Source organism: Furipterus horrens, unplaced genomic scaffold, assembly GCF_987537825.1.
Source record: "Furipterus horrens unplaced genomic scaffold, mFurHor1.1.pri manual_scaffold_1, whole genome shotgun sequence".
In the NCBI taxonomy this organism is placed as follows: domain Eukaryota; kingdom Metazoa; phylum Chordata; class Mammalia; order Chiroptera; family Furipteridae; genus Furipterus; species Furipterus horrens.
Window position 1 is genome coordinate 148,467,903 of NW_028327171.1, and position 22,830 is coordinate 148,490,732.

Consider the following 22,830-nt stretch of genomic DNA (forward strand, 5'->3'; position numbering starts at 1 on the left):
CTCTTCCTCTCTGCCCTGGCTCCGACCCTTTTGCCTGTCTGGATGAGTACAGTATTCCCTCACTTATCGCGGGAATTACGTTCTAGACCCTCCCTCACCACCACCCCCTCGCGGTAGGTGAAAATCCACAGAGACTCGGGGCCCAGGAGGCGGAAAAAGAAAAAAAAAAAGAAAATCCACAAAGTAGGAACCTTACATTTATTTTAGTATTTATATATTTTTTAAGGCTTTATAAACACTTTCCACACACTTATAAACCATTCCCAGTCCCTTATTAACCTTTCCCACTCCCTTATTAACCCTTTCCACACTTTTATAAACACTACTTATGTTCTTAAACATATTCTACACTCTCAAACCTATGTAACTTTAACAACATACATATACAGTACCACAAAATCCCGGGATATAGCGAAAAATTCGCGATAAATAATTAAACATAATATTTTTAAAAATCCCACGATACACTGAGGCCGCGATAAGTGAACTGCGATATAGAGAGGGACTACTGTATTTCTTCTTTATTTCTTTGTTGGACCTTCCCTTCAGTTTGATTTTATGGAACTTTTTTTTGTAGTTTTAAGGTAGATATATTCCTTCTTAGTTGTGAAGGGAGACGCAGTGTATCTATCTGTGCCTCCATCTTGGCCAGCAGTGTGATTTACTGATGATGGCCATTCTGACAGGTGTGAGATGGTATGTCATTGTGGTTTTAGTTTGCATTTCTCTGATGATTAGTGACATTGAGCATCTTTTCATATGGCTCTTGGCCATCTCTATGTCCTCTTCAGAGAGGTGTCTATACTGGTCCCTTGCCCGTTTTTTAATTGGGTTATTTATTCTTTTGGTGTTGTTTTATAAGTTCTTTTTGAATTTTGGATATTAACCCTTTATTGGTTGTATTAGCGAATATGTTCTCCCATTTTGTGGGTTGTCTTTATTTTGTCAGTGATTTCCTTTGCTGTGCAAAAACTTTAGTTTGATGTAATCCCATTTTTCTTTTTTATTTTGTTTCTTTTGGCTGGGAAGATATATCCAATAAAAAAATTTCTACAAGCAATATCAGAGATTTTTCTGCCTATGTTTTTTTTTTTTTCTAGAATTTTTGTGGTTTCGGGTCTAACATTTAAGTCTTGATCCATTTTGAATTAATTCTGGTCTGTAGAGTATGAAGGTGGTTTAGTTTCATTTTTCTGCACATATCTGTCCAATTTTCCCAAAACCATTTATTGAATAAACTATCTTTAGCCTATTGTATGTGCTTGCTTCCTCTGTTGAATATTAATTGACTATAAAGAGGTGGGTTTATTTCTGGGCTCCCTATTCTGTTCCATTGATCTATGTGTCTTTTTATGCCAGTACCATGCTGTTTTTAGCCCTGCCTTTAAATAAATTTCCACAACACTTCTCTGATGCTTTTATGGGTTTATTTTTAATTCATTTGAATTAGAGGAGGAGGAGGATGTGGGAAGGGTATGAGGAAACTTAGCAAACTTGATTTTTTTGTGTGTGTTCCTTTTGCTGTGTTTAATGATGACATTTTTCAAGAGGAATTTGATAAAGAATCTAATTATGAACCTAACTCTTCCATTCTCAGTTTATTAGTTTATATGTTGAGTTTTATGGGCATCTTAAAGCTGAATTAATTTCTCTATGTTGAGAAACAAAACTATAGTACTTGGCATACAGCACTTAACTAGGAAGTATTCATAACAATATACTTAATGTGTACATGGTATAAGCCATGTCTTTTAATGTGCTATTAAATATTATATATGGGAGTAAGTCTTTTATACTTTTTTGTTGATGCTTACAATTTTTGAAAACTATGCCAGTAATTGAAACATTCTAATATCATACTTTTAAATATTCTTCCCTAGAATTTGTTATTTTTGGATAGGACCATTCATATTATTACTGTAATAGTTGACTGCATTGACTTCTCACCGTATGATATTAAAATTCAATCCAGAGTTAAATGTAAGTATTTTCTTAACCTTTATTTGTTCACTAAATATTTTATAAAGATGGCTGGCTGAACTGTTGTCATAGCAAATCCTAATTGGTTTTCCCATCTCATTTATCTACTGTATTTTTAAAAGATTTTATTTATTATTAATTTGGGGGGAGGGGGAGAAGGGAGGGAGGAAACATTCATGTGCAAGAGGTACATGGATCTGTTCCCTCTTGCATGCCCCCAACAGGGGACCTGACCCACAACCCAGGCATGTGCTCTGACTGGGAATTGAACCGGCGACCTTTCTATTCAGAGGCCGGCACTCAATCCATTTAGCCACAACAGCCAGGGCTCCTTGATCTACTTTTGACATTTTATAACCATATCAGTAAAAATGCTAGGAGCTCAAAAGTGTACTCATTATTTTTTTCTTTCAATTATACACAGAATGTCTTTACTCCTTTTTATAACTCAGAAAGATAAATATACTGTTTAGGCATTTCCTAATAACGCAAGTGATTTTATTTTATTTCACTGGGTGCAAGGGGTTTTCTGGACTAGAAACTTTAATATTTGTTAAAATGTTCTTATGTGGTAGTTTGATTTCACATAATCATTGAGGTGACATTAAATTGAGTAGAATATCATGGCAGTGGTAAATTGGTTATTATTTATGAAAAATTAAAATGATTCTAAAAATTTAGCTTAGTTTTTACCATTTTAGTTAAAATTAGACAATTGACATAGTAGAATGATTTTTAAAACTATATACCTTGGTTAATTTTAAATTATATTGTACTAAGTAGTACTGTTTTAATGTAATTGATTCTTTGAAATTAAATATTTTCACCAATGTGTGTATGTATATTATGTAGAAAATGACCTTCCAGTAATGTTTAAAGGTACTACTTTTCTTGAGTAAAGGCTAGGAACATAATTGTTCTTTAATAAGATCTATCTTTGATGAATTAGTGTGACTATTTCTAGAACATAGAATATTTTTAGTTTTTTTTTATTTCAGTTTCTACTAAATAGTAATATAGGGAACATGTTAAGTGCCTAAAGTATATTATAAGCCAGAGCCTGAGTGCCACAGAAACAAGTGGGAGATGTACATAACATTTTTATCTCAGCATTCCTCTTGTGCTGTTCAGGAACTAATCTGATTACCTCAGTGTGTCCCCAAAATAAAATTATTTCTAAATACCATAACTATAAAAAGGTTGTTTATGAATATCAGACATTCTGTAAGCCATTGATGTTTGATAAGGCCATGATGGTGATCTTCATGTGGACACAGTTTTGCCTATTTTGTTAGTTGTTAAAAGTTAGAAATAAATTCATACTTATAAGTTTGTTTTTTTCACTCAGCTTAGAAGAGGTATTATTGCTATTTAAATATATGGAAACTGGTGGCGAATTCTAAAATCTGCCAGCAGATGTGGAGTGGAGGAGAGGGAAAAATAGTAGAAGTAGTTGAAAGAAAATATTCATGGATATGTATCAGGAAAATTTGGGATTTTTGATAACTTGTTTTATATTTGCTTTATACAAACATTATAAGAATTATACACTGACACCTTATATTCCTTATTTAGACTCCTTGGTTAACAGTTGATTGCATGTTTCTTCTTGTATCCCACCCATATACATTTTATTCATTCTTTTTTTTCCCCCCTGAACCATTTCAAAATAGTTGTAGATGAGTCCTCAGTGTAGAATAATTCCTGAGTCTTGTCTTTCATGACATTCAAAAGTGAAGAGCACAGGCTGATTACTTTTTGAGAATCCCTCAGTCCGGGCTTTTCAATATCTCCTCAACGTTAGATTCAGGTTTAATTCATTGCTTTACAGGGATACTACAGAATGTAATGCTGTAGTTTTTTTCCTGTGCATTATGGCGGGCACACAGCGCCATTTTGGCCCATTACTGTTAATGTTAACTTACTTTTTGATTAAGATGGCATCTGCCATGTTTTCCACACTGTAAAATAAATTAGTAAAATATATGTTGGTGTCAGATACTTTGAGATACGTAAATATCCTGTATCTCAGCAAACTTAAGCTATGAGTTCATCATTCATTGATGTTTTTTGCCTGAAACATTATGATAATTCCCAAAGTGAGAGTTTATATTTTTAAGGGACATGGTTCCTTTTAGCTGAGAATGACATTTGGAAACTCACTGCTTCTGAATCCTTTCTGTGGACAGAAGTAGAAGAAATGGATGTGTTTGTGTTGTACAGTTATTACCTGTTTCTCTTGATATACTTTCAGTTACCATCTAGTATCACATGGTTTATTTGAGTCTTCCCCTTTTCTGTATTTACCTTCCTTCTCTATTGGTGAGAAACCTGGTCCCCATCACCCTCAATATATTTACTGTTTAATCATTTTCTTTTATGTAACTAGTCTTCTGACTCTGGACTTTCTTCTCAGCCTCAATACCTGTCCAATAATTTTTGGGTAGCCTTTCCAATTTATATTTATGTCTGGGAAGCTGTGTTTAGGGAGGAATATATACTTTCTTTTAGTAGCAACACTTGTTTTTCATATTTTAATTCACAAGTACAGAATTAAGAGTTTTCTGTGAAATCTCTGACATATCTTACCTTAAAAGAGTGAATTCTTTGAGGGAAACAAAGGTAATTTTTGAATGGGTACAGTTTTCTTGGCAAGACAAATACAGGTTTATCCCTGTAGGTAGATATCTTAAGAGAGAGATATAGTCTAAGAAGGGAACAAAAGAAAGTTAGATAGTGCTTTTAAGATACCTTTTTTTTTTTCCTTTAAATTTTAATTCTTTTGAGAATTTGGATCTCTGACTTGTTCAGGGTTACTTCTGGGTTCAGTGTGTACTATATAGATAAGCCAGAGAGCAACAATTTCTAAGGAAAATTTTGTTTCTTATTTTTTAAAATGACTTCAAATTTAATTTTGGAACTTATCAAATAATTTAGTACTTTCTTACAAATTAGTTGCTGAAATTCTGAGACTGTAAATTAAAATTTGAAGTGCATTTTATAATACCTTAGAGATAAAAGATGCATTTTTCCCAGAAATCTAACTACATCTGCCTTTTATCTCTAATTTTGTTCTAACAGTAATGTTGTAGTGATATTTATCCACTAATGGTATATAGATTTATCATTTAAAGATTTGTGGGTATTAGTACAGAGGGAAGTGTATCATTTAAATGTTTCATATAAAGAGGGATAGTGACACTTTTCAAAATACTTTCATTTTTAATAAATTCACTTTTAGCACTGAAAAGACCTTCAGATTGGTCCAAAAAGAAGAAGGATCCTCTAGGAAAATTGGCTTCTTTAATTAAACTTATTGTGAGAGTCATCTATTCTTTTCACACTCTGAGCCTCAAGGAAGTACATTCTGATACTCTCCTCGCTGTTGGCAACTCAATCACCAGTATTCTTTCCAACATACTTGGACATATTTCTTTGCCTTCTGTGATTCGAAAAATATTTGCAACGTTAACAAGACCTCTGGCATTATTTTTCAAAAACTCAAAGTAAGTATTTGGGCTTAACGGCTTTGAAGTATATGTATATCATTTAGATCTAAGTAGCAAACTTGTTTTCCTGTCAGCATTGTTATAGATAATAATTTTTAACAGTTTAGTGGAGAGGATAATATATTAAACCATGCTTTTGTTAAAAATATAGTTGAAATAATACATAGATGGGACGTAGGAATTAGTAGTCCTTTTATATGCATCACCCTTTTCAATTTACTGTATATGTTTTTAGATTTGTTAATATAAACAAGTATACCTATTAATTGTATGATGTATCTGAAGGCATATTTGACATGTTACTTTGCAACTAAGTATATGGTGTGTACTCAATATATTTTATTCATCTTGCCTGCACCATAAGCCTAAGAATCTCATTCGTTTTATGAAACTTTTTACCCATATACCTTGGTGGACATGTTTTTTCCTATCCTTTTTTCTTAACTATTTTAGTTGAGCATATTTATACATAAAGCATTTGCCATTTCTGCAGAACAAGGTCGTAGAAGTGAAATTACTGGTTCAAAGGGATATGCACATTTAAATTTCTGAATAACCTGAAGTTTGTCTTAATTTACATTTAATTGAAACAAGTGATGCCAGAAAACCTTAAAAATTGTAAATATACTTTTTGAAAGCTGTTGTAAGGATTCATCAGTGTTCTTTATAGCAAACTTGTGTTGTTAAATCATAATATAACATTTTATACATTAAAGTCAAGAAAGAAAGTTTTAAGAACAGATTTTATAAAGTACAGGATAGAACCTCAAATCTAGTAGCTTTCTGGAAATCTTTTTTATAGTTCTTAAGCTTCATAGAAATAATTTATACTTTTTTTTAAGAAAGGTACAGAAACAGGTAACTGGTATTGATACTTTGAGGTTTATTCCAGATGTTTTTCTGTGATTCATTTTTTAAAGGTAGGTTTATATCGTACCTAATGTTTTTCAAGTCTTAGGGCACCTTTTTATATCATTATACAGGGATGTCTTATTTTTATGACTGCATTATGATACTTTTAGATTTAACTTTCTAAAATATAAATGGTATTACATGTGTTTTTCTTCACAGGGTTGATGAAGTTCCTAAAGTGTATAGTTATATGAACAACAAGGTAAAAATTGACAATTCATAAACATGCTTTTATGGTGAGAAAAATGTTAGGGTTTAAATAACTGCCTTCCTTAAATATAATTCTGCTTATTTTAAAAGATATTATTATACTTCAACTTTAATGCACATTTAATAACATGACATAGAAACAATCAAAGGATAATATATTTATTTGTTTTGTTTGTTTGTTTAAAATATGTTAGCTTCACAGAGAATTTACAAATGAAGAGCTGGGCATACCAGACTTGAATCAGACTCTGGACTTCTTTCCCAGTTCTGAAATCTCTATTTACCCCAGTGGCCTTCAGACTTGTGCCTGATCCAGAATTACTGGGAGGGTTTGTTAAAACACAAATTCTAGGCTTTAGCCCCGGAGTTGCTTGGAGCCTGAGAATTTGGGTTTCTGACAAGTTCCCAGGTGATGTTGATGCTGATGGTTTGGAGTCCACAGTTTGAGAAGCACTGATCTGTACCCTCTCGACAACTTTTTCTTAGTGCTGGTTCACAACAAAGATTTTACTTTTTCCAAAGGATAGTTTTTTTTTTCAAGAAGGATTTAATAACATTGCTTTAAATTCATATAACTTATCCACTCCTATCTCATCTCCTTATATGAGGGTAATTGGTTTCAGTGTGTATTTACCTGTACGGCTGAATACATACTATTAATCTATTATAATTGATATGAAAACATTTATTTCTGTTAATAGAAAATAAGCTTGGAATAAGGTTATGGCACTGGTAAAATACTCATGTGATGATTTGTCAGCTTATAATGAGGAGCTTGTTTAAGGTGATGGATAGTAGTATTTTCAAAAGCCATTTAAATTTTATTTTATTATTTTTTATTTATTTTGTACACACTTTATTTATTTTCAGAGAGGGAATGAGAGGGCGAGAAACATCAATGTGTGGTTGCCTGACACGCACATCCTACTGGTGACCTGGCCTGAAACCCAGGCACATGCCTTGACTGAGAAATGAACTGGCAACTCTTCGGTCCACTGAGCCACATCAGCCAGGGCACCGTTTTATTTGAAAAATTGAAATAGTCACATGTGCTATGAGTTTTTAAATTTAGTATGCTTTGTGTTTTTTTTTTTCCTGCTTTAAAAGGAATATTTCCAATTTTTGCCTTAATATACTTTTCCTTTTTCCTAGTTAGAAAAGCTACTAGGAGAAATTATTACTTGTCTACACTTGAGCTACGCTGGAACTTATGACAGTGAACTTCTTGAACAGATCTCCCCATTATTATGCATAATGTTTCTGCACAAGAATAAACAGATTCGAAAACAGAGTGCTCAGTTCTGGAATGCCACATTTGCTAAAGTGACAATGCTGATTTATCCTGAGGAGTTAAAGTATGCGAACCACAAAACTGTTTTACATAGTTAGTCTATTGTGATCATGTAAATTCATATTTTTGTTTAAACATACTTTTTTTTTTTTGAGGAATTATTTTAGGGGATTCCTTAGTCAAAGTATTGTTATGTGGAGTACGTGGTAATTATTAAACATTATAGGACTGTGGTTTTTAGAGTTGTAACCTGTTGGTTTTAGAAACATTAAAACCAATTTGTAATTATCCCTAATAAAAATCACAGATGGCAAGAAATTGATGCTTAGTAAATCTAGGTGATGTGCATACAAATACATAATGTAATAGTCCACATGTATTTGAAATTGTTCACAGTTAAAATTTGGAAAATTTGAAAAGATTTTTAAAAAGAAAATTTGGAAACTGACATATTTAGCAAATATTTACATACTGGCAGTAATGTCTCCCAATTTTGTATATGTAGAGTTAGAAATAGTCTAAGCTGGATGTTATTTGCCACTTTAAAATTATAATTAAAATGTTCTTGATAATATAATCAATACTCAGTTTGCTACTTGACTCAAGGTAGATATATTTATGTCTTTTTTTTAAAGACCAGTACTAAGACAAGCCAAACAAAAAATTTTGCTTCTGTTGCCTGGTTTGGAAAGTGGTGACATTTTGGAGGAGTCCAGTGGACCATATTCAAATGCAGTAAGTTGGTGATATATATATATATACATACATATTTATTTATTTATTTATTTATAACTTTTAAATGATATTTCATTAGTTTGTTTATTGGGTTTTGATGTAACCTTTTAGTTTATTTTAATTTTTTTTAAGTATATTTGATTCATTATGTTGTTACAGTTGTCGCAATTTCTTTTCCCTTTGTTTCCCTCCTTCCATTCCCCCTCTTCCCTCTAGTAATCTCACCCCTGTGAGTTCATGTCCATGGGTTGTGCATATAAGATCTTGGGCTTCACCCTTTCCTGTATTATTCTTAACTTCCCCCTGTCTATTTTGTACCAACCAATTACGCTTCTTAGTCCCTGCACCATTTTCCCATTTCTACCCCTTCCCCCTCCCAGCTAATAAACCTCCAAATGATCCCCATACCTATTCTGATCCTATTCTGGTTGTTTGCTTAGTTTGTTTTTGTTTTAATTTTTTTAGATTCTGTTGTTGATAGTTGTGAGTTTGTTTTCATTTTAATGTTCATAGTTTTGATCCTCTTTTTCTTACCCTGTAACTTTCATAGGTGATGGTGAACTCCTTTAGCTTTACCTTGTCTGAGAAGCACTTTTATCTTCCCGTCCATTATGAATGATAGCTTTGCTGGATAGAGTAATCTAGGTTATAGGTTCTTGCTTTTTCATCATATTGAATATTTCATGCCAGTTTCTTCTTGACCCCAAGGTTTCTTTTGAGAAATCAATTTGCTGATTGTTTTCTAGGAACTCCTTTGTAGGTAACTCCTCTCTTGCTGCTTTTAAGATTCTCTTTGTCTTTAACTTTAGTATTTTAGTTATGATGTGTCTTGGTGTGGTCCTCTTTGGGGTCTAGCTTGTTTGGGACTCCGTGCTTCCTGGACTTGTATGTCTGTTTCCTTATCCAAATCAGGAAGTTTTCCTTCAATATTTTTACACATAAATTTTCAATTTCTTGCTGATCCTCTTCACCTTCTGGCACTCCTATGATTTGGTTGTTGACACGTTTAAAGTTGTCCCAGAGGTTCCTAAGCCTCTCCTCGTTTTTTTCAATTCTTGCTTCATTCTGCATTGGTTGACCGTTTTTTTCTTCCTTATGTTCCAAATCATTGATTTGTATCCCGGTTTCCTTCCCTTCACCATTGATTTTGTGTGGATTTTTCTTTGTTTCATTTAGCATAGCCTTCACTTCTTCCCTTATGCGTTGCCATACTTAAGCATGTCTGTCAAGCCTGGGAGCATCTTTATTACTCTGTTAGGTGGGCTATCTCCTTGTCGCTTAGTTCTCCCACTGATACCTTGATCGATTCCCTCTTTTGAGCTGTACTTCTTTGTCTCCTCGACTTGACAGGCTCCTTTATTTGCCTCTGTGTCTTAGGTAGAGCTGTCACACCTGTTACTTTGTAAGAGGTGGATCAATAAGTATTTGTTAGTATGGGGTGTCACCATGTTGTGGCATTGTATGTGGGGGGAAAGGGCAGAGAGGGAACAGTGCCTCTTGCTCAGCACTCTTCCCTTTTCCAGGCACTAATCTCACTTTACGGGACTGGTGCCCCTCTAGCTGTTGCCCTGGTTGTGGACGTCCTAAGACCATGGGGGCCCTTTAAACAAGCAGACTCTGCTGAGAGATGGAAAGTTTCTTCTGTTGCCCCAACCCCCACTGGTTTCACAGTCAGAAGCAATGAGGCTTTGTTTTCCCCATCACTGTAACTGTCAGCTGGGTGGTCTGGTCTTGGGCTGGGATCGTTCCCCAGCTTTACCTCCCTATTTTTTTTAAATGTGTGGTTTCTTTCTGCTGGCCTGCCGCTGCTGTCACACTGCTTCCTCTGTGCCCTGGCTCTGCCCCTCCTATCTTTCTGGATGAGTATTTCTTCTTTATATCTTTGTTGTGCTTCCATGCAGCTTGGTTTCCTGGAACTTCTGGTTGTTTCCAGTTTTGAGGTAATTGTATTCCTTCTTAGTTGTGGAGGGAGACGCAGCATGTCTGTGCCTCCATCTTTGCTGGAAGTCTCTGATGTAATTTTTTTTTAATTATATTTTATTGTCCATGCTATTATATTTGTCCCAGTTTTCCCCTTTGTACCCCTCCACCCGGCCCCTGTACTCCCTCAGGCAATCCCCCCACCGTTGTCCGTACCTCTGGGACATACATACATGTTCTTTGGCTACTCTCTTCCCTATTCTATACTTTATATCCCCATGACTACTTTGTAACTGCCAATTTGTACTTAACTATTTCACCCAACCCCCTCCTCCTCATTTGGCAACCATCAAAACTATCTATGATTCTGTTTCTGTTTTGCTTGTTTATTTTGTTTTGATAGATATGTATAGCCATTTTATTGTTTCATATTTTTTTATTATCTTAAGACCCTTTTAACATTTCATATACTACTGGTTTGGTGGTGATGAACTCCTTTTTCTTGTCTGGGAAGCTCTTTATCTGTCCTTAGATTCTAAATGATAGCTTTGCTGGGTAGAGGAAGTTTGGTTGTATGTCATTGCTTTTCATGACTTCGTATATTTATTGCCAGTCCCTTCGGACCTGCAGTTTCTTTTGAGAAATCAGTTCACTATCTTATGGGAGCTCCACTGTAGGTAACAAAATGCTTTTTCTTGCTGCTTTTCAGATTCTCTGTATTTATCCTTTGGCATTTTAATTATGTTCCTTGGGGAGGGCTTCTTTGGCTTCATTTTGTTTGGGACTCTGTGCTTCCTGGACTTGTATGTCTATTTCCTTTGCCAAATTTGGGAAGTTGTCATTATTTTTTCACATAAGCGTTCAATTTCTTGTTCCTCTTCTTCTGGCACACCAGGGATGCGAATGTTGGTATGCATGAAGGTGTCCCAGAGGCTGCTTATACTATCCACTCACTTTTCTTGGATTCTTATTTTCTTCTTGACTGGTTGTCTTTTGCTTTCTTATGTTCCAGATTGCAGATTTAATTCCTCAATTTTAGGCACTCAATTGTTGATACCCTGTAAATTGTTTTGTTATTCTAAGGTTTTACTTATTTTATAACGGGAGAGAAACATTGATGAGCTATAGAAACAACAGTCGGTTGCCTCTTGCATGCCTACAACTGTAGACCTGGTCCACAACTCAGACGTATGCCCTAAGTGGGAATCAAACCAGCAACCCTGTGTTTCACTGGCAGCTCCCAATCCACTGAGCCACAGGGCATGATTACCTGTAGATTGTTCTTTATTTCAATTAGTGTATTCTTTGTTTCTGGCTGGGTCTTTTTTTATGCTTTTTGAGGTCCTCACTAAGTTCCTTGAGCATCTTTATAACCAGTGTTTTGACCACTGCATCTAGTAGGTCTCTTGTCTCCATTTTTAGTTTCTTTTCTGGAGTTTTGTTGTGCTTTTATTTGAGACATGTTCCTTTGTCTTATTTAGGCAGCCTCTCTGTGTTGTTTCTATGTATTAGGTAGAGCTGCGATGTCTCCCAGGCTTGATTGAGGGGCCTAATGTAATAGGTGTTCTGTAGGGCCCAGTGTCACAGCCTCCTACTACCCAAGCTGGGTACTCAAAATGCACCCACTGTGTAGGCTGTGTACACTCTAGTTAAGCCTTGATTGCTGTTGGCATGTCCAAGGTCAGCCATCACTTATGTCTGTCTAGGGTCACACAGCATAAGCTACAAAGCGATCTGCATCAGCTGCTTCTTGTGCTGGGCTTCATGGTGCCCAGGAGAGGCCAATCTGTGTACCAATGCCAGCTGCTAGTTGTGCCGAGCCCAGGGTTACTCAGCGAAAAGTATAGGCCTTTATGGAGCCAGATGCAGCTTGTTTGAGGGAATTTAGGAAAATTTGAAGCAGGGGCCAAGACAAGCTATTAGGAAGGAAAAAACCACTGGAAACCCCTTGGGTGGGCCTGAAAGTTGGGTGGAGCAGGGCCTCAGGTAATCACAAGGGTGGGGCAAACAGTGTGAGCCATGGTGATGCAGTCTCAGATATGGGGCCCCCTGTTGTCTCTGAAGCTCTATTTAGGGAGGGCTCAGAAAAGGAACAGTGGCCTTTGCCAGCACTTCAGTCTGGGAGAAAGCTGTCCTCCAGCACTTGTCTGATGCTGGATAATTCAGTTCTTCCCTGCATATCTCTGATGTCTTTAATCTGCTGCCCTGATGCTGGGAGTTCAGATGAAGTGAGTTTGAGTAAGTCTGTATGTGGGCCCTTTAAGATGAACTGCCTGGGATTCCAGCAGTTCTTACACAGCTCCATTCCCTGCTGTTTTTTGTTTTTTTTTTTAAGTATATTTTATTGATTATGTTGTTACAATAGTTCAAATTTTTTTCCCCTTTGCTCCCCTCTGCCCAGTACCCCCCTTCCCTCCAGCAATCCCACCCCCCTTAGTTCATGTCCATGGGACATGCATGTAAGTTCTTTGGCTTCACCCTTTCCTATATTATTATTAACATCCCCCTGTCTATTTTGTACCAGCCTATTGTGCTTTTAGTCCCTGCACCATTTCCCCATTTCTCCCCTTCCCCCCTCCCAGCTGATAACCTTCCAAATGATCCCCATACCTCTGATTCTGTTCCTATTCTGGTTTGCTTAGTTGGATTTTGTTTTTATTTTTTAGATTCAGTTGTTGATAGTTGTGAGTTTGTTGTCATTTTAGTGTTCCTAGTTTTTATCTTTTTCTTAAGTAAGTCCCTTTGACATTTCATATAATAATGACTTGGTGATGATGAACTCCTTTAGCTTCACCTTGTCTGGGAAGCACTTCATCTGCCCTTCCATTCCAAATGATAGCTTTGCTGGATAGAGTAATCCTGGTTGCAGGTTGCCTTTCATCACATTAAATACTGTTTGTCAGTCTCTTCCTGCCTGCAAAGTGTCCTCTGAGAAATCAGCTGATAGTCCTATAGGCAGCCCCCCTGTAGGCAACTCTCCACCTCTCTCTTGCTGCCCCCAGGACTCTCTCTTTATCTTTCACTTTTGGCATCTCAATCATGATGCGCCCTGGTGTGGTCCCCTCTGGGTTCAGCTTGCCTGGGACCCTCTGTGCTTCCCAGACCTGTATGTCCATCTCCTTCATAAAATTTGGGAAATTTTCCTCATGTTTTTTCAATTCTTCCTCATTCTGCACTGGTTGACTATCTTTTTCTTTCTTATGTTCCAAATCATTGATTTGAACCTCAGTTTCCTTCCCTTCACCACTGGTTTTGTGTGGATTTTCCTTCATTTCACTTGGCATAGCCTTCACTTCTTTTCTTATACGTTTGCCGTACTCAAGCATATCTGTCAAGCCTGCGAGCTTCTTTCATCACCAGTGCTTTGAATTCTGCATCTGTTGGGTTGTCCATCTCCTCATCTGCTAGGTTAGGTATCCCCTCGTCGCCTAGTTCTCCCACTGGAACCTTGATCCGTTCCCTCTTTTGGGCCATACTTCTCTGTCTCCTCATCTTGACAGGCTCCTGTGTTTGTTTGCCTCTGCATCCCAGGTAGAGCTGTCGCTCCTGTTACGTTGTAGGGGCAGAGCCTTCGGGATTCATCAGTGCAGGGCAACCTGTTTCACCACGTTGTAGCGCTGTATGTAGGGAGGGGTCCGAGAGGGAACAATGCCACTTGCCCAGCACTCGCCCCTTTTCCCACTTCTACACTGGACTAGCGCCCCTCTAGCAGCTGTCCTGGCCATCGTTCCCAGAGTGGGGGCGTCTGCAGACATTCTAGGACCATGGGGGCCCTTTAAACAAGTGGACTCTGCTGAGAGACTGGCAGTTTCTGCCTCCACCCCAAGCCCCACTGGTCTGCACAGTCAGAAGCAATGAGGCTTGATTTTCCCCGGTGCTGGGACCATGAGCTTCGAGGTCCAATGAGGAGCTGGGAAAGCTCCCCAGGTGTCCCTCCCGACTTTTTAAAACGTGTGACTGTGCTTTCTGCCGGCCTACCACTGCCACCACCTCACTGCGTCCTCTCCACCCTGGCTCCCCCCTCCTACCTGTCTGGATGAGTATTTCTTCTTTGAATCTTTGTTTGCTGGACTTTATGCAGTTTGATTTTCTGGAACTTCTGGTTGTTTCTAGTTTTGAGGTAGTTGTATTCCTTCTTAGTTGTGGAGGGAGACACAGTGTGTCTGTCTACGCCTCCATCTTGGCCGGAAGTCCCTATTTGTCTTCTCTGCTGGTTTTTACAGCCAGAAGTTTTGGAGACTTATCTCCTAGCACTGGGACCCTGGGCTAAGGGGCCTGGTGTGGGGCTGGGACCCCTCACTCCTGAGATAACCATCTTGATTTTTCTGTATCCTACTGGTGTATGCGACAAGCATATTCTGTGTCTCCACCCTTCCTACCAGTCTCAATGTGGTTTCTTCAATTTTGTAGTTGTAGGGCTTCATTCAGCTTGATTTCTGAGAGCTCGGAATGATGGTTGTTTATAGTTTAGTTTTAATTTTGATGTGGCTGTGCAAGGAGGTGAGCCATGTTTACCTATACCACTGGCTTGATTGGGAATCCATCACTATGCATCATGATTTCTCCATCATGTGAACATGTGTCACAACCTGACATTAACACCCTCGGTGTAATTTTTAAAAGGACAAAAACTTAGAATGATTAACTGGTGTGATAAGCAAGTGCAACCAGGACATAGATGCTTTGTAAAACAGGATTTTTTCCATAAAGTCAATTGTCTGGCTTGAAAGACTAATGAATTTAGGGCAGCAAATTTCACCATAGATTCCTGTATAAATAATCTCCAGTGGCTGTTCATTGATGATCTCTTGAACTACTGCACCTCGTGTATATACTATTTGCAAAGTCTGTAATTATTAAAATACATGGTTAAGTATTGCTTTAGATAAACTAGGAGCAATAGTTACTTGTTCACATCTAAGCAAGAGCTACCCTTTATTTTTTTATTTCTTTCCATTGAGTCATTCTTTCTGTCAGAAAAACACCTCATTGCTATTACCGTACTACCTCACTTATCGCGGGTATTATGTTCCAGGCCCCCTGGCGAAGTAGGAACCTTACATTTATTCTGTACTCTTAAACCTACATACATTTAACAACATATGTATACAGTACTTCAAAATCCTGTGATATAGTGAAAAACCTGCAAGAAATCGTTAAATATATTATTTTTTAAAATCCCGGGATACAGTGAGTCTGCAATAAGTGAACCACAATATAGCAAGGGACTATGTACATCACCTGTTCGGACTGTGTACAGCATGGAGTAAAACATACTTAGATAGCTTTTTTTCTGCAATAGCAATGTGGTTTAGCTGTTTTTTGTTTAGAACCTGTAAAAGATAAAAAGTGATATAGCTAAAATAAAAATGATTACCTAGACTTGATGAGATTTGTTTATTGTAATTAGGCCTTAGAAACCCACATATATGTAGTCTGTTGGGAAGAACATGATGTCTAATATTTTCTGTCTTGCATGCTTTATTGTTTAATGTTTAAAGTGTTATGGCTTTTATTTTTCTTTCAGAACTATTTCAAGCAATAGGAGGGGTGTATGAGTCTAGTAATTTGATTTATTTTTGTAGTATTTATGTGGTATATATCTTATTTTCAGAATTCATAAAATTAAATGCTGCAGAAACAGCTATTGTATATGATGGAATCGCCAAACCTATGTGCTGTTAATGAAATGGTTTTTCATTTGTCATAAAACAGGCAGAAAATTCACAATTAAATATGAAGATAAGTGGCATGGAAAGAAAATCAGGTGGAAAAAGAGATTCTTCTTTGACACAACCAAAGGGTACAAAAGAAAAGATGAAATCACCAGCCAAAGTAGGTTTTTTCCAAAGTTTATTTCATAGAACTTTTAAAGTATGTAATAGCTTGAAAACACACAATTTCTAATTGGAAGAAAAAGCTGTTAAAGAATAATAAAAGATGAGATTGCAGGAGAATATGAGTTTGGCCCAGAAAGACTTATCTTAGGATGACATGGAAGTCTGGAAGCGTTGGGAGCTGATTTCTTACTAAAGTTAGGTCTGCATAATATTTAGCATCCACTAATCAGTAGCCTCTTTGACATGGGATTAAACTAGATATGAATGGCTGTAACATAGTTAGCATAAAAGGAAAAATATTGTAGAACTTATGTTATTGAATAGAAACAAAAAGCCTAGGTAAGAAATCTATTTTAACCTCAAATCTAAAACTAAGTATCTTGCTAGTTGCTGTTTAACCAATTTTTGGAAAATAATTCTCTTTTCCATGTCCTCTGAATAAGGGATATTCTAGAATCCTGAGGTCTTGATCCTGACGAAGTGAAAATACAGAGTAAAAGCAATAATTGTGCTAAAAATTTGAAAAAGTAGCATGATACTATGTTATTGATATGTAGGGCATATTATTTTGGTAACTGAAACTTCACTACTTCATGCTTCATCTTGGGAGGCACAGATATACTCTTTTCCTGTCAGACAACTTGATTTCTATGTGTTGGCCTGAGAAACATTTGCCCATGCTTTGTTGGTAATCACACACTTGCCAGCTTTTTAAAGTGGTATAATAATTTTTATTTTCTGAGTATTAGAGGTACAATGAAAGAGAGGAGCATTGTACTAATTGTTATTAACCAGAAATTATTATATGGGTTTAAACTTCAAACTTCCTTCTCATTATCAAAAAACTTACAGAGTGCTGGAAGAGAGATTTATTGAAGTATTGGGAAAAATTATTTGGCAACTCAAATATACATTTACATTTTTAAAATTTGCAGTTGAAACTAGACTCTTCATCCCCCCAAATGAAGAGTGAAATTCCTTTGGAAGAAGAAGAGTCTACTGAATTTGTGTTTATACCTCCAGAAGGAAAAGCAGCAAAGGAAAGAGTACTAACTGAACATCAGAAAGAAATACTCAAAACAAAGAGGTTTGTAGTTAGATATTGGGTACAGTATTCCCTCACTTAATGTGGGTATTACGTTCTGGATCCCCCTGCGATAGGTGAAAATCCGCGAAGTAGGAACCATTCATTTATTTTGGTATTTATATATATTTTAAGGCTTTATAAATCCTTCCTACACACTTATAAACCGTTCCCAATCCCTTATTATCCTTTCCCACTCCCTTATTAATCTTTTCCACACTTTTATAAATACTACTTATGTTCTTAAACATATTCTACACTCTTAAACTTACATAACTTTAACAACATACGTATACAGTACTGCAAAATCCTGCAATATAGTGAAAAATCCGCGATAAATAACTAAATATAATATTTTTAAAAATCTTGCGATACAGTGAGGCCGTGATAAAGGGACTACTATATTTTTTAAACACACTTGGATTTTATGCAGCATACTGTAACTTAGTCTTTAGAACTAAGATACTGTATATACTTAACTATATTTTAATGCTGAAATAATATACTGTACATAACTTCATTTCATTATGTTTAAGACTAGTAATGCATCAAATGTTTCTAAACTGAACTCTTATTGAAGTAGTAGTGTGGGAGGGGAAGGTAATGAAGATGGTTTTATGGAAAATAAGCATCTCAGCTTTAATTTTATATTGCTTGCAAAAGAAAACTAGATATAGAATTGTACATTTTAATTTCTGATTGTAAGAATATCATATTTTGAACTTAAAAAATCTTTTTCAGGTGTGATATTCCTGCCATGTATAATAATTTGGATGTTTCACAAGATACATTATTTTCTCAGTATAGTCAGGAAGAGTCTGTGTAAGTATGGAAGCTGCTGAAGTAACTGGTTTTTATTTTAAAGTTTTAATTAAAAACTATTCTAATATATATATATTTACTTACTTCAGGGAAATTCCTGGTTTAGCTGAGAAATCAAAGGAAGATTCCAAAGTGACTCTTAAGGTATACTTGGTATTTCATATTTCAGGGTTTTTTCAAATCTCTCTTCTTCCATTAAGGAGTCTCTCTTGTATTCATTTTAATATTTGCTGCTTAATCTCTTAACTCCCACTAGCAAATGTTAGCAGAATTGTAGTCATTGCATGGGTGTATGTGGTGGAGGGTGGGGTCTGTGTTTAAATGCATTTGGCTTTATTGAATATTTACAATTAGAAACAAATTAATGGGCATCTATCACCACCTTTGGAATATTTGCAAAATATTAAAAGTGTGTGATTGCCTTTTAAATTACTGAGATTTTTCACACTAAGATTTCCCCAGAAAGTCAGACTTATTTGCAGGTTAATCTATCTATATGTGCATTTCTGTGCAGGAGGAACAAATGAAGAGTGACATTGTCATTACTCAGGATGTTGCAGAAAACCGTGGTATGGAAGAACATCTTGAAAAGGCTGAGTGTGGTTCTGTTGAGGAAGCCAGTCTAGGAATATTGAACAGTAGTAATGATGCCAGAAAAAAAGCTTTAATTTCATCAAAGAAAATGTCAACTGAATGTACATCTAGTGCAGAAAACACTTTTGGTGTCAGCGGTATCCCAGTTTCTAAGGCTACCATTTCTGGAACACTGCCACAGCCTATAAGTCGAAGGCAAAACTTCATTACTTTGGAGAAGTTTGATGGTTCAGAAAATAGACCTTTTAGTCCGTCCCCTTTGAATAATATGTCATCAGCTGTTATAGTGAAAAATAACCAGGAAGGCACGACTAAAACAGATATTCTGCCAAAAGCAAAGAAAAGAGAAGTGGCTCTTTCAAAATCTGACTCTGAAAAAGTAGTGCATGGAAATAAGCGAACAGGCCTAAGGTCAAGTAAAGCTGAACAAACAGGGAATAAAAGATCTAAGCTCTTAATAAGATCAGATCAGGAGAAAAATACTCAGGAATCTATTGATGACATGGGAGCCTTAGAAAATAATCAAACAGAATGTGTATTAGATTATCAGGCTTATCTCTCTGAATCTGGAGTGGAACATGAGGCTACAGTGCTTAAACCAACAACAGAAAATGCTGTGTTAGAAAATAGTACTGTAGAGGGGAAAACCTTAGGAAGTAATTTGGAATCCAAAGAAAATACACCCCCAGCCATAATACCGGCAGATCAAATGGCAGATGAAGAGAGTCATGTTCAGATAACTCCAAATCAGAAAACTCTTAGGCGCTCTTTAAGGCGACGTTCAGAAATAGCAGAGGCTACTGATAGCCAAGATAAAGAAAATAATCACCAAAAAAAGGAAAGACGTAAGGAAGAAGAAAAGACTCTTCAGAAGAGTCCATTACATGTAAAAGATGATATGTCACCCAAGCAAAAACTGATTTCTGAACAAACTGTACAGGAAAATTTAATTGAGAAAGATATTCTACATGAGAAGACTTTTGGGGAAACGAGCACAAGTGTCGAAATTGACAAAAATAGAAGAAAGCCCGACCTTGAGAATATTAAATCTGAGGGAGATGCTGCCCAGGACATTGCAGATAAGTCCTTTGAGAAACCAGTAAGAGGACGAACACGGTATCAAACAAGAAGAGCATCCCAGGGTTTACTTTCCAGCATTGAAAACTCCGAATCTGATAGTTCTGAGGCAAAGGAAGAAGTATCTAGAAAGAAGAGATCTGGAAAATGGAAAAACAAAAATGGTGACAGTGTTGACATTGAAGATAAAGAAGAGAAAACGGAAAAACAGGAATGTGTAAAAATTGAAAATCAGACACATGGTTATAAAGCAAATTCTGAGATGGATGTAAATTTAAAACCTAAGATTTGTGAAAAAGATGAAAGTAATACTGTAGCTCTTCAAGATTCTACTGTATCTTCAGATTTATTGCAAGTTTGTGATATACCAAATACTTATGAAGGAAAAAGTAAAACTAACAAATGTGCAGAACATTCCTTTTCAAATTCTTCTGTATCAGAATTAAATCTAAGGACTAGAAATGCCAATAAGAGATTACATAAGCGAGATTCCATTGAAAATAACAGTATGGAAGAATCCTCAAAAATAGGGACATCAGATTCTTTGGCTTCTGAAAAAACTTTTCAAACACCTGAGTGCCGACACAAGAGAAGTAGGAGGGTTAGAAGATCTAAAGGTTGTGATTGCTGTGGAGAAAAATCACAGCCTCAAGAAAAATCACCCCTTGGGTTAACTAGTGCAGAAAATTACAATGTAAAGGTCAGTGAAGACAAAAAGATAGATGTGCAAACATCTCTAGATGTGACTGTATCAGAGACTTCTAAAGCTAATGTGTACTCTGAGGCTAAATTTTTAGATGAGCATCATAGTGTGAATTTTCATTTGGGTCTCAAGGAGGAGAATGATATTACTAGTGATTCATTAATTGTACCTGAAACTGAGTTGAAAGAAAATGATATTCAGGACTCTCTTCCTCCTGAAATAAATTTTAAAGAAGAAGCTTGTGATGCGGATTCTAAGGAAGCAGTATTTGTTGATAGCCAAGAGCCATCCAATAAAAAATGTAAAACTCTTGGCCTTTGTTTAGGTAATTCCAAAGATAATTCACTGGAATGTTCTACTTTGGAGACCAAAGAAGGAAAGCCAGAGGCTCTCCTGAAAAAGGATACGAGTACAGATGACATTGTTAATGTTGAAGCAGATGCATATAAAGTAAAAGCAGAATTTAATTTAGAAGAAGAAGCAGCTATGGAATTGGATGTGGAATGTGATAATATATCTGAAGCTAGCTTCTCTGAACAAAAGAATGCCGAGAGTGGTATGTTTGAGAAAGAGGCAACAGAGGAAAGCAGTAAAAGAAGCGATGAATCTGAAGCAGATGCAGCTGAAGTACTGAATGCTGAAGAAACAGTAAGTGAGGAATTTAATTCTGCTATTGGTCATCCTGATAACATCACGCCTGTAAAAGTAAGAGGTCAGATAGAGGTTTCTGAACAAACAGCAGTTGGGGGACTAGATGGAGGAATCAATGAACCCGATCTAGGCTCACCTGAAGAAATGAATGCTGAAATGGAAAATTGTGAAGAAAGAGTGGCTGGTGAGGTGAATGCTGAAACTGACCATGCTAGTGAAATGGAGAATAGGAACCTGACTGTCGAAGCATCAAAGCCTGTAGAAGACGAAACAAACAGATTGAATGTAGAAATTGACAACTTTGTTGCTAACACACTTGAGATAAGCACTGAAGAAGGAAAAGTTAACTCTAATAAAACTGAAACAAACATTGTACTTAATAAACCTGAAGAACCAAAATTAGATGACAGTCAAGCGAAAGTGGGAAATGATAGTGAAATTTTACAGGACATTCACCATACTTCAGGGAAAGTGAAGGAACCATCACACTGTCTGTCATCTGAAAGCACCATCTCTGAACTGATAACAGAAGACAATAATACATCTCCTCAAAAATTAGGCGAATTTGATTCTATACTTCTGTCAGCAACTGACAGTCCTAGCGACATGCAGACACGCTGTTTCTGGTCTCCTTCGGCTTCTCCATCCAGCAGCATTTTAAAGAGAGGACTAAAAAGACCCCAGGAAGATGAAAGCTCATCGCCTGTTCACAAGGTAAGAGTTTGAGGCTGAATATTAATGACCCACACTGAACTGCAATATTTTGGCTACATGCTGGCACCTGCTGAGTGACAGAGTATTAGATTTATATGACCACTTGCTTTGAACATACCATGGTGGCTAGGGAAAAGGGCAGGTAGAAGGACAAGTGTCCAGAAAAGGAGACTGAAGCTTTAGGTATTTCATTATTTCAGGACACTATAAAGATCTTCATACAACTGTGAACACTGTTTACCATTTTTAAAATTGATGAGAATTTCTCATGATTTCTTTCTGCTCATACTATAGTATATGGAGAAATAGATTTAGAATCTGATCAAGCAGCTTCAGTAGTTCTTAAGTGTACTAGATTATGCTGTCTGTTTCACCATTCAGGTAGTTATATAATAAATCTTATTTCCACACCTTGTCTAATTAAAAAAATTTTTTTAGGTTGTGCCTTCATCAGTTTCTGGATGTAATTTTATTTATAATTATTTTTCCTTCTTCACTAAACTAGTTATAACAGTCATGAATGTGGCTGCTTTGTAGTCTTAGTTGTAGGACTTTTATTCAGCTAGATTTCAGGTGGTTCTGAGTGATAATTGTTCTGTAATTTAGTTGTATTTTTGATGTGGTTGTGGGAGGATGCAAATATTGCATTTAATTATGCCACCATCTTAAATTGAGCATACCATTTAAAGCAGAAGAGATGTTCATACATACAAACAAGTCTGTAGATACAATGATACAATTTTGCCTTCACCAAACATTGTGAGAATTTCCCAGGATATACCAAAAAT

At 36.3% G+C, this 22,830-nt stretch overlaps 1 protein-coding gene across 2 annotated transcripts in view; it reads left to right on the plus strand.

The window, feature by feature from the left end:
* The window catches only part of RIF1 (replication timing regulatory factor 1), a 64,495-nt gene that overhangs the window by 33,369 nt on the left and 8,296 nt on the right, over nt 1-22,830 (plus strand). For both annotated transcript variants that reach the window (XM_090279713.1, XM_090279721.1), the window contains exons 20-29: nt 1,881-1,980; nt 5,222-5,486; nt 6,561-6,603; nt 7,764-7,966; nt 8,538-8,637; nt 16,273-16,392; nt 17,333-17,484; nt 18,223-18,303; nt 18,393-18,447; nt 18,818-22,042. In XM_090279713.1, coding sequence (XP_090135839.1) covers nt 1,881-1,980; nt 5,222-5,486; nt 6,561-6,603; nt 7,764-7,966; nt 8,538-8,637; nt 16,273-16,392; nt 17,333-17,484; nt 18,223-18,303; nt 18,393-18,447; nt 18,818-22,042 — 4,344 coding nt within the window. The remainder of the gene's footprint in view (nt 1-1,880; nt 1,981-5,221; nt 5,487-6,560; nt 6,604-7,763; nt 7,967-8,537; nt 8,638-16,272; nt 16,393-17,332; nt 17,485-18,222; nt 18,304-18,392; nt 18,448-18,817; nt 22,043-22,830) is intronic.